General features: G+C 44.1%; 1 protein-coding gene across 1 annotated transcript in view; it reads left to right on the plus strand.

Annotated features, from left to right (window-relative positions):
- The window catches only part of LOC125461083 (lysine-specific demethylase 7B-like), an 85,444-nt gene that overhangs the window by 37,653 nt on the left and 35,642 nt on the right, over positions 1-12,149 (plus strand). Inside the window, exons 8-10 of the mRNA XM_048549449.2 lie at positions 1,191-1,278; positions 6,737-6,843; positions 11,981-12,072. Coding sequence (XP_048405406.1) covers positions 1,191-1,278; positions 6,737-6,843; positions 11,981-12,072 — 287 coding nt within the window. The remainder of the gene's footprint in view (positions 1-1,190; positions 1,279-6,736; positions 6,844-11,980; positions 12,073-12,149) is intronic.

The following is a 12,149-nucleotide window of genomic DNA, read 5'->3' on the forward strand; positions in this document are numbered from 1 at the left end:
GCTCTTTTGTCTGTTTCTGAACCAAGGCTGTCATGAGGTCAGGAGCAGAGTGGCCCTTGCAGAACCCAAACTGGGCATCATTGAGCATGTTATTGCTGGGCAGGTGCTGCTTGATAGCACCATTGATGACACTTTCCGTCACTGATGATCAAGTGTAGATTAATGGGGCAGTAATTGGCTGGGTTGGATTTGTCCTGCTTTTTATGTACAGGACATACGTGGGCAATCTTTCACTTTGCCAGGTAGATGCCAGTATTGAAACTGTAGGGGAGCCACACATTCCTGAGCACAAATCTTCAATGCTATTACCAGAATGTTGTCAGGGCCCATAACTTTGCACTCTACAACTGTTTCTTGATATCACATGGATCAAATTAGCTGAAGAAAGGTTTCCGTGATGCTGGGGACCGCTGGAGGAGGCTGGGATGGATCATTTGCTCGGCATTTCTGGCCGAAGATTGCTGCAAATACTTCAGCCTTAGCTTTTGCACTGATGTGTTAGGCTCTTCCATTGTTGAGGATGGGGACATTTGAAGAGCCACCTCCTCCAGTGAGTTGTTTAATTGACCACCACAGTACACACCAGATGTGAATAGATCTAATCTGTTGGTTTTGGGATCAATTTCTTTGTCCCTTGCTGCTTATGTTGCTTGGCGCACAAGTGGTCCTGTTTAGTACCTTCAACCAGCTTGACCATCATTTTTAGGTATGCCTGGTGCTGGTCTTGGCAGGCCCTCTTGCATTCTCCATTAAACCAGGGTTGATCTCTTGGTTCGATTGTAGTGGTTGAGTCAGGGAATTTGCCAGGCCATGAGGTTACAGATTCTTCAGTAACACAACACGGAGGAGCATATTCTCAATGTGAATTTGGGATTTTGTGGTGGTCATTCTTATCGATACTGTCATGTACGGATGCATCTGTCATTCAGACTGCACCAAATCACTTAAAATGATGTTATCCTGCGTGTGCGTGTAAAATTGTTATCCTGTTCAACCTTGGGTTGGAATCCCAACCATAACACACCCTCCACTATCACCCATCACTTATTTGTATATGAAACTTGCTATTCGTGCTTCAATCGAGGCTTGTCCTTTGCCCTCTTTTCCAGGTTATATTTTAACCCAGGCCTTGATTTGTACATTTATCCAGCTTGCATCAGTTTTCATGAGGGTTTGTCCTCTTTTCCTAGGCTGGATTCATGCTGTCCTCACCTCCAAGGACTGCATGGCTTTTGGTGGAAACTTCCTGCACAACCTCAACATTGGCACACAACTCAGGTTAGTGGCTTTCCTCGATGCTCATTCTTGTTCCCACTTCTTAGACCATACATAGAATAGTGCACAACATAAACAGGCCCTGTGCTGACCATGATGCCATTCTAAACTAATCCCCTTCTACCTGCATGTGATATCCCTCTATTCCCTGTCTGTTCATGTGACTGCCTGAATACCTATACTTCTATCAGGGGCACTCAACAGCTTCTGAATTGCCTACAAAAACAATCCAAGTTTGTCCAACATTATAGCTGATGCGCTCCAATCCAGGCAACGTCCTGATAAACCTTCTTTTGCATCCACTCCAATGCCTCCACGTCGTCCATATAGCTGGCAACCAGAACAATGCACAGTTCTTCAAATATGACCTGACTAAAGTCTGTACCATGACTTGCCAACGTTATATTCAATGCCCCTACTGATGAAGGCACTTCTTTATCACCTTAATTGGTTGCATTTGCCATTTTCACTGAGCTATGGTCTTGAACCCCAAGATTATTTACTGTACTTCCTCTTGTATTTTACCTCCCAAAATGTGTCACATTACACTTATCCAAGTTAAACTCCATCTGCCATTCACTGCACAATTTTGAAACTTTCTCATTATCCACAACTCCTCCAATTTTCATTGGTAGACTTGCTAATTAGATAACCTATACTTTCAACTAAATCATTTATATATTATAAACAAAAGAGGTCTCAGTATTGAACCCTGCAGAATGCCACTGAACTCCAGTCAGAAAAACACCCCTCCAGAACTACATTCCATCTTCTATGATCATGCCAATTTTGTATCCAAGTTGCCAACTTACAGTGGATACCATGTGACTTAATCTTCTGAACCAGCCTACCATGAGTGGCATTGTCCAATGCTTTACTAAAGTCCACGTAGATACAATCCACAGCCCTACCCTCATCAATCATCTTTGTCATTTCCTGAAAAAATACTGCTTAGTAAACCCTGTCCCTAAAAATCCTCTCTCTAATCATTTTCCTACCACTGATGTACGGCCTATAATTTTCCATTGTGTAACAGAGTCCGACAGGAGGGCAGGTCAAGGCAGCTCTGCCTTTTGAATGGGCTGATCCACAAAATTCCTACTTGGGCAAAGTACTGAATACAAAACTTGGAACTATACGAGTCACTGATTAGGCCAAAGCTGGAGTTGTGTGACTGGCTTTGGTCATCACATAAGAGTAATTATCTCCTTCCTATGATGACAGTGCAAAGGAGATTTGTAAGAATATTGCTTGGGCTTGGAAATCACAACAATGAGGACCAATTGGATAGACCAGAGTTATTTTCCTTAGAGCAGAAGAGGCTGAGGGAAGATTTAATCAAGGCCTACAACATGAGGGGCTTGGATTAGACAGACAGGGGAGACCCAAATCCCCTACTGGAGAAGTCAGTAACCAGGAGACGGAACTATAACATGATTGGTAAACTTAGGCCACTGGACCCCTTCGACCTGCTGCAGCATTGCTGATCTTCAACATGATACCCAGATTCCACCCTTCCATACCCTGTGATTCCTTTAGCCATTAGAGCTATATCGGTCTCTTTCTTTAGCAATGATTCGGCTTCAACTGCTTTCTGTGACACTGAATTCCACAAGCACGTCACTGTGTGAATAAATTTCTCCTCTCACTCCTCAAAGGTTTATCCTGTATTCTTAAAGTATGATCCCTGGTACTGGACTTGCCGACCAATCAAGAACAAGCCTCCTGAAAATATCATGTGTAATCCTGCTAGAATTCTATAGGTTTCTGAGATCGTCATACCCAGCCCCACAACCATTTGTCTAAACTGCAATGAATATAATCCTAACCGAATCCCCCTCTCCTTATCTTCTCAATGAAGGACACAATTAAGATTCCAAAAATATTGGGAACATGAGGACTAGTCCGAGCAAGGAACTGAAGGAAATCAGTATTAATGGCATTGGAGAAACTGTTAGGATTAAAGGACAAATCCCTATGGCCTAATATATGTCCCAGAGTACTTAAGAAAGTGGCCTTTGAAATAATGGATGCACTAGTTGTCATCTTTCAAGATTCTATTGACTCTGGAGCAGTTTCTGTGGGATTGGAGGATCGCTAGTGTAACGGCACTATTTCAAAAAGGAGGTAGGCATTAAACTTGGAGCTACAGACTGGTTAGCCTGACATCAATAATGGGGAAAATTATCCAAGATTTAGTAGCACACAACTTGGGAAAACTGTCATAAGATCAGACAGAAATAGCATGCATTACTGAAGCAATGTATTGGGATTTTCTGAGGATGTAGCTGGATGAGATGATGAGGGAGATGCAGTCGATGTGGCTTTCTTGGACTTTCAGAAGCCTTTCAATAAGATCCCATTGTAAGAGATTAGCGTGTAAAGTTAAAGTTCATGGGATTGGGGTAGTGTACTGCCATGGATAGAGAACTGTTTGGCTGACAGGAAACAGGAGTAAACAAAGTCTTTTTCCAAGTACCAGAAAAGTGGTGTGCTTCAGGGATCAGTGCTTGGAGCCTTGTTAGTGTGATTTTTATGTAATGGTTTAGATGAAGAAACTAGATATAATATTCCAAGTTTACGTGCAACACAAAGCTGGTTGGGAGGGCAAGCTGTGAGGTGCGTGCAGACATGCTTCTGTGTGATTTGGCCAAGTTAGGTGAGTGCGCAAATGCATGGCAGAAACAGTATAATGTGGATAAATATGACATTATTCACTTTGGTTAAAAATAGGAAGGCAGGTTATTATTTGAATGGCAATAGATTGGGAAAGTGAGTGGTGTAACAAGACCTGGGTGGCCTAATCTGCCAATCGCTGGAAATAAGCATGCAGGTGCAGCCCATAGTTAAGAAGGCAAATAGTGTGTTGATCTTTGCAGCTAGAGAATGCGATCCTAGGAGGATGTATGTCTTGCTGCAGTTTTGCAGGGCTTTGGTGAGACCATACTTGGAATATTGTGTGCAGATTTGGTCTCCTTATCTGAGGAAAGATGTTCTGGCTATGGAGTGAGTGCAATGAAGGTTTATCAGGCAGATTCTTGGGATGGCAAGACTAATATGTGACCAGATACTGGATCATTTAGGATTGTTTTCACTGGAGTTCAGAAGAATTGAAGGGATTGGGGTTCTCCTAGAAACCTGCAAAACTCTAATATGATTAAACAAGTTAAATGCAGGAAGTATGTTCTCAATGACCTGGAAACCAAGTCTAAGTAAGGATACGGGGTTGGCTATTTAGGACTGTGATGAGGAGAAATTCTTTCACTGATAGTGTTGCAAGTCTGTGAAATTCTCTGCCACAGAAAGCTGTTGAAGTGAAAACATTGGATATTTTCAAAACAGAGTTAGATACAGTTGTTGGGGCTAAAGGATCAAAGAGTATGGGGAGAAAATGGGACTAGGATACTGAGTTGGATGATCAGCCATGATCATATTGAATGACTGTGCAGTCTAGCTGGACTGATTGGCGCACTACTCCTATTTTATGTTTTTGTTTTTAAGGCTTGAGAATCAGCCATGAAGAAAAGAAGTTGGGACTGTTTTCCCTGGAATAGAGAATTCCAAAAGGGGATTTGATTTGAGTTTTCAAAATCATAAGAAGGCTGAACATATAAATATGGAGAACTGTTTTCTGAAGAAGAATTATCTCACACTTGAAACATCAACGATTCTTTTCTTGGAATGGGCCTGCTGATTTTCTCCAGCACTTTCTGTTCTTATTAGGGAGCAACTGTTCCCTCATAAAAGGATCAAGAATAAGAGCTTTCAGATTTAGATAGGATTTACATTAAGTTTTTTTTACTGTCACGTGTACTCGAGTACAAAAGTACAGAGTACAGCAAAAAGTGTGTAATGTTGCAGCACAGGGTACTGACTTATAAACAAGAACCTAGGTACAGAATCAGAAGAACAAAGTTTAAAAATTACAGTAATTCTTAGTATTAAGTAGAAAATAAATAAAGCTAAAAGTCAAACATTTACAGCCTTTCAAAAGTGCTTAGCCACCCTGGGACTGCACTTCCTACAGGGGTTCATTCAGTACCTCTTTGCCATGCTTGCCCCACGCAGCCCATTCTAGGAGTCATTGGATTTGAAGACATTTGCTGATGAAGTAAGTTTGGAGAAAAATAACTTTTGCATAGTGAGTGTTTCCATTCTGGAATGAGAATAACCAAAACTATATTGGAGGAAAGTTCAGTAAAGGCATTCAGGAGGCCACTGGAAAATTAGTCGAAATCTTATGCCATGCTGCAAGGAAAGGGCGAAAGTGTGGCAGTAAGTCACGATGCTCGTTCAGGGTGCCAGTGCAGACATGATGGGCTGAATGGCTACCTGCTGCACCAGAACAACTCCTGACAGCCTTTCCTCAGCTCTGAGAATCTTGTTTTGCACAGTAGCACAACACAAATGCTATTACTTTGCAGCAGTTCCAAATGGTGCCCATACTTGGCTGTAGATTGCTTGACAATGAGCAGGATGACAGAAACTGGCAGTTAGCACTACGACGATGGTTATTTACAGGTTTGGTGGAGTTGGATGGTCAGATGGGTAGGGGGCAGGAAAACTAAGAGCCACAGAAATTGGCCAGTGCTTCATGAGAACAGTTGAAAGCAGTGGTCCCCCAGCTTTTTGGCTGCTGATCATTTGGGTGAAGCAAAAAGCCGCATGGACCACATTGATTCTACCCCCCATCCCCAACTATTACCTTGTCACAGGGAATAAACTCCATCAGAATTATTTGGAACTAATGGAAGCTCTAAATATATCCTGGTTACCCTTAAATGCGTCAACGCTATTTGCTTCAACCATTGTCTGTAGTACCTTTGCAGAAAGCAGTTTGTTTGCAATTTACTATTGGATCTTTTTGGTGATTATATTGGCTTACAGTCTCTTGTTATACACTTCTCCCATGAGGGAACATTCTCCCTATGTCCGCTAAAACCTTTCATCGTTTTAAAAATCTGTCTTGGTCATTCCCTCAGTCTTCTGTTTCCTTGAAATGTACTGCCACGCATTTCTGGGTCATCCTTGTCAGTTTTCTTTGTACCTTTTTAGTTTTGTTTTAAATAATATTGTAGCCAGAGCTACTGCAATATTCTTGAGTGGTTTGACCAAGGTTCAGTACATAGTAACTTTCACTTTCTTTCTTTAGAAATTAAACCTGTGCTTGGTCTGCCTTTTTTTAATGGCCTTGTTAACATATTCAGTTTTTAGATTGAAGATCTTTGTTTCAGGTCTTTTTTGTTCTTTCATCAGAACCAGCCCTGAAACATTGATTTTGTTTCTCTCCTCAGATGCTGTCAGGTATGCCAAGAGTTTGATCATTTTCAGCATTTTCTGTTTCAGGTTCACGTTTTACTTTGTGTGAATGGATTTAGATATCTGTTTTCTTTAAGCTCACGAACCCCATCAGGATCACTTCAGGTGCAAACTTATTTCTCGTTGTCATTCTCACTCCCAGGGTATATGAGATGGAGAAGCGACTAAAGACTCCAGAACTTTTCAAGTTTCCATATTTTGAGGCAATTTGTTGGTATGTGGCAAACAACCTTCGGGAAACTCTTAAAGGTATGGGATGTAAATGAGGAAAATACACAGTTTGATTATTTCTTGTGATGCACCAAATGTAGGAGGAAACTGTTCTAATTATGAATCTGAGGAATTTTACTTTGCTAAAGCTGTCACGTGACTTTCAGAACAAAGGGGATGAATTTTGAGAGGATGAGGTTGGCAATGTGAACAATACGTTGGCCACATCTGTATGGAGTTTGCACATTCTCCTCATGTCTGCGTGGGTTTTCTCCGGGTGCTCCGGTTTCCTCCCACAGTCCAAAGATGTGCAGGCTAGGTGGATTGGCCATGCTAAATTGCCCATAGTGTTCAGGGGTGTGTGGGTTAGCGGGGGATGGGTCTGGGTGGGATTCTACAAGGGGTGGTGTGGACTTATTGGGCTGAAGGGCCTGTTTCCGCACTGTAGGGAATCTAATCTAATCTAAAACCTTGCTTAATTTATAAAGTTCATCCCTTTGTTTGAAACCAAACGAACTGCTTAGTTTTGCAGGACAGTGAAGATTTATTAGACTAGTGTTAAATTTAATGGTTGGGGTTGTACAAAATCTCTAAAATTCAAGCTTCAGATAGAGAATTGTGGGGTAATTATGTTTTTGTGTCTTGAAAACTGAGATAATTACACACTTGTGACATATTAAATGGAGCAGATAGACTGAGTGAACAATGTGTAGAGCTGGATGAACACAGCAGGCCAAGCAGCATCTGAGAAGCAGGAAGGCTAATGTTTCAGGCCGAGACCCTCCTTCAGAAATCGGGGAGGGGAAGGGGGTTCTGAAATAAATAGGGAGAGAGGGTGAGGTAGATAGAAGAGAAGATAGGTGGAGAGGAGACAGACAGGTAAAGAGGTGGGGATGGAGCCAGTAAAGGTGAGTGTAGGTGGGGAGTTAGGGAGGAAATAGGTCAGTGCAGGGAGGAAGGACAGATCACGGGGCGGGATGAGCTTAGTAGGTAGGAGGTGGGGGTGGGGCTCGAGGTGGGAGGTAGGACAAATCGGGGAAGCGGGGACAAGCTGGGCTGGTTTTGGGATGCGGTAGGGGGAGGGGAGATTTTGAAGTTTGTGAAGTCCACATTGATACCATTGAGCTGCAGGGTTCCCAAGTGGAATATGAGCTGCTGTACCTGCAACATTCGGGGTGTATTGTTGCGGCACTTCAGGAGGCACAGGATGGATATGTCATCTGAGGAATGGGAGGGGGAGTTGAAATGGTTCGTGACTGGGAGGTGCAGTTGTTTAGTGCGAACCGAGCGTAGGTGTTCTGCAAAGCTCTGAGCTTTTTACAGGAAGGTGGGTGGGAGGAGGTGTATTCTGGTTACTCTGGTGGGAGTTGGTGGGCTTGAAATGGATATCGGTTTTCTGGTGATTGCCAGTGATGAAAACCGAGAGGTCCAGGAAGGAGAGAGAGGTATCGGATCGGATCCAGGTGAACTTAAGGTCGTAGTGGAATGTGTTGATGAAGTGGATAAACTGTTCGAGCTCCTTGTGGGAGCATGAGATGGCGCCGATACGGTCATCAATGTAGAGAAGGAAGAGGTGGGGTTTAGGTCCAGTGTAGCTACGGAAGAGGGATTGTTCCACATACAAAGAGGCAGGCATAGCTTGGGCCCATGTGGGTCCCCATGGCCACCCCCTTTTGTCTGTAGGAAGTGGGAGGAATTGAAAGAGAAGTCGTTGAGGGTGAGGACGTGTTCGGCTAAGTGGATGAGAGTGTCAGTGGAGGGGGACTGATTGGACCTGCGGGAGAAGAAGAAGCGGAGGGCCTTTAGGCCATCTGTATGGGGAATGCAGGTTTATGGGGATTGGATGATCGTGGTAAAGATGAGGTGTTGGGGACCAGGGAATTGGAAGCTTTGGAGGAGGTTGAGGGTGTGGATGGTGTCATGGACATAGTTGGGGAGTTCCTGGACCAAGCGGGAGACAATGGAGTCGAGATAAGTGGAGATGAGTTCAGAGGGGCAGGAGCAGGGGGAGACAATGGGTTGACCATGGCAGTCAGGTTTGTGGATTTTGGGAAGGAGATAGAAGCTGGTGGTGTGGGGTTGGGGAACAATGAGGTTGGAGGCTGTGGGTGGGAGGTCACCTGAGATGATGAGGTTGTGGATGGTTTGGAAGATGATGGTTTGGTGGTCAAGGGTGGGGGCATGATCATGGGGGTGGTATGAGGTGTTGGAGAGTTGGCCCCTGGCCTCGGTGATGTAGAGGTCAGTGCGCCATACAGCAACGGTGCCTCCCTTGTCCGCAGGTTTTATGGTGAAGTTGGGATTGGAGTGGAGGGAGCGGAGGGCTGCACGTTCTGCAGGGGAAGAGGTTGGAGTGGGTGAGAAGGGTGGAGCGGTTGAGGCGATTGATGCCTCAACGGCAGTTGGAGATGAAGAGGTCAATGGAGTGTAGGAGGCCTTGGGGTCGTGTCCAGGAGGAGGGGGTGTGTTGGAGGCAGGAGAAGGGGTCAGTAGCGGGAGGGTTATGCTCACGATTAAAGAAGTAAGTACAGAGGCAGGGGTAAACTGTTCAACGTCCAAGCATGAGTGATATTCATTGATGTTTGGGTTGAGGAGCGACGTCGGCGGTGGGCTGAGCAGGGTAGGAGGCGGCAGCAGCAGTGACGGTAGGTGCGTCCTCAGTGTCTGTGGTGTTGGCCTTGGAAATGGAGGCAGTGACATCAGCAGCGGTGTCGATTGTGTTTGCTGTCCTGGAAGTGGTCTACCCGGAGGCAGAGGATGTGATGTCATCTGTGGGTGCTCTGACAGTGGCCACATGGCCAATGGTGGCAGGCACATTGTGTGGAAGGTCCTGGTAGGGTTGGGGATTTTGGGGGCTGGAGAAAGCCCGTTTTGAGTTGCAGGCATCAGTAGGTTTACTGTACTTACAGTTTTTAGTGTCCAATAAAGCTGAGTAGAGTCAAGAGTTCAGGTTGTGGATCCTTTGAAGAATAGAAAAGCAGGAGAGGGAGGCTGTGAGCTGGGGTAGGCTTGATTGTAGTGCCAGGAGATGCTGGCGCATCGCTGGGAGTGTGTGTTTCAGGGTCACAGGGAGAAATGCTTCTGAAGAATCTCCATGTTCTGAATGTAGACATTGTCACGGTTGGGGCCAGAACACCTACGCTCGATTCGCACTAAACAACTGCACCTTTCAGTCGCAAACCATTTCAACTCCCCCTCCCATTCTTCAGATGACATGTCCATCCTGTGCCTCCTGCAGTGCTACAACAATGACACCTGAAGGCTGCAGGAACAGCACCTCATATTCCGCTTAGGAACCCTGCAGCCTAATTGTATCATTGTGGTCTTCACAAGCTTCAAAACCTCCCCTCCCCCTACGACATCCCAAAACCAGCCCAGCTCATCCCTTCCTCCCCACCTATCTCCTCCCACGTCAAGCCCCACCCCCATCTCCTACCAACTAACCTCATCCCGCTCCTCTGACCTGACCGTCCTCCCTGGACTGACCTATGTCCCCACCTACCCTCACCTTTACTGGCTGCATCCCCACCTCTTTGACCTGTCTGTCTCCTCTCCACCTATCTTCTCCTCTATCCATCTTCTATCCATCTCCCACTCTCTCTCTCTCCCTATTTATTTTTAGAACCGCCTTCCCCTCCCCCATTTCTGAAGAAGGGTCTTGGCATGAAACGTCAGCCTTCCTGCTGCTCAGATGCTGCTTGGCCTGCTGTGTTCATCCAGCTCTGCACCTTGTTATCTCAGATTCTCCAGCATCTGCAGTTCCTACTATCAGAGAGATTGAGTGGCTCAGATACAGAAATATTTAAGGATAAGATCATGAGGCCGCTTTTTATGGGACCCTAAAGTCAATAAATTATGACCAGACACCACAGCATGGAGGGAGTGCTAAACCTATGTAATTTGACCATTGCCGAAATTGCATTTTGTTGAAACTTTTAGTCTTGCATTCCAGGCCACTATTGTAAGGCGGGGTAATGTTTTGTAAGTTGTGAGAAAGAGTGTGCTGATTTGTTTGCAAAGGGCCTTTGGTTGATGTGTTACCATGGAGAATGCACTCATTAGAAGACGACTAACAACTAACTGCCAAGATAATAAAATGTGAGGCTGGATGAACACAGCAGGCCAAGCAGCATCTCAGGAGCACAAAAGCTGACGTTTCGGGCCTAGACCCTTCATCAGAGAGGAACTAACTGCCAAGCTCTGTTTAACTTTAAACTGGGCACATGGACTGATTGCTTCAGGCAATGCCTTGACTGATGAACCAAAAATGGCTATTCAGTTTTTTAAGTTGAAACAGCCACGTGCGTTCTCTCTGCAAAAAACAAGGCTCAGTGCTTTAATATCCATAGCTTCCAGACTAGCAATCTTAAATTGGTTGTCGGCATAATTTGTGGAATACTCTGGTTTATTAAACAAATATTGTTGAATCATGAAATCAGAACTGGTCTCCGGTCACTGGTTTTACTGGACCAAACATGAACTGGTTGGGTGCTGTCAGTGCTTTGTTTGCTACAAACAGCAAAAGGGATGAGCTGTTTGATGTGATATATAGTCTTCGGAACGTGTAGCCTAAATATCTAACATCACATTAACACTGAATTTCAAATACCTCATTACTCATTTATGATAGACAGCATGTGACCTTGGTTTGATAGCACTTGTCAGTGTTTTTTTTCTCATCCAGTATGAAAGGTTGTTCCTCTTGACATTGGTCTTGTGTCCTGGTGAGTGCAAACTAAAAAGCTTTGATAAAATGTCTTCTTTTCAGTAATGTTCAGGATCTCTACTATCGAATGACTATGTCTGTATAAACACATTAGATAAGTCACAGTTTTGGGGATGTTGGCTTTGTAAGGATGTCAGCTCCATGAAGATGCTGTACTAGTGATGCGCAGAGATAATATTGGGTGAATAGGCTTTAGTCTTGACAATTATCAAAATAATCTCTCTAATGAAGTGGAGGAGGTTGAAGAAGAACCTGATCAAATGCGAACGGATTATATGGATTAAGGAAGGAATGTGTTATGGAGTGATTGGTTGGTTATTGTGCGAGTCCTTCAACTCTTTTTTTAATTGATTATTTTTGTTTTTCAAATGATGTATTAATAATAAATAAATAATTTTCCTGTTTTATGGCTAAAAAACTAAAATCGAGTTCTTTTGATTCTGTGTTTAGAAATGCGGGAGGACAGTTGCCAACCGCAGGAATACCTAATAGAAGGAGTCAAGGCACTAATCCCTGCACTTAAATGCTGGATTCAGAAAGAGGTACAGTTTTAATAAAAATATCGACTAAACTAGATAAAGACAAAATAATGTGGATGCTGGATTTTCTGGTCAGGTCA

Source organism: Stegostoma tigrinum, chromosome 18 (assembly GCF_030684315.1).
Source record: "Stegostoma tigrinum isolate sSteTig4 chromosome 18, sSteTig4.hap1, whole genome shotgun sequence".
Lineage (NCBI taxonomy): Eukaryota > Metazoa > Chordata > Chondrichthyes > Orectolobiformes > Stegostomatidae > Stegostoma > Stegostoma tigrinum.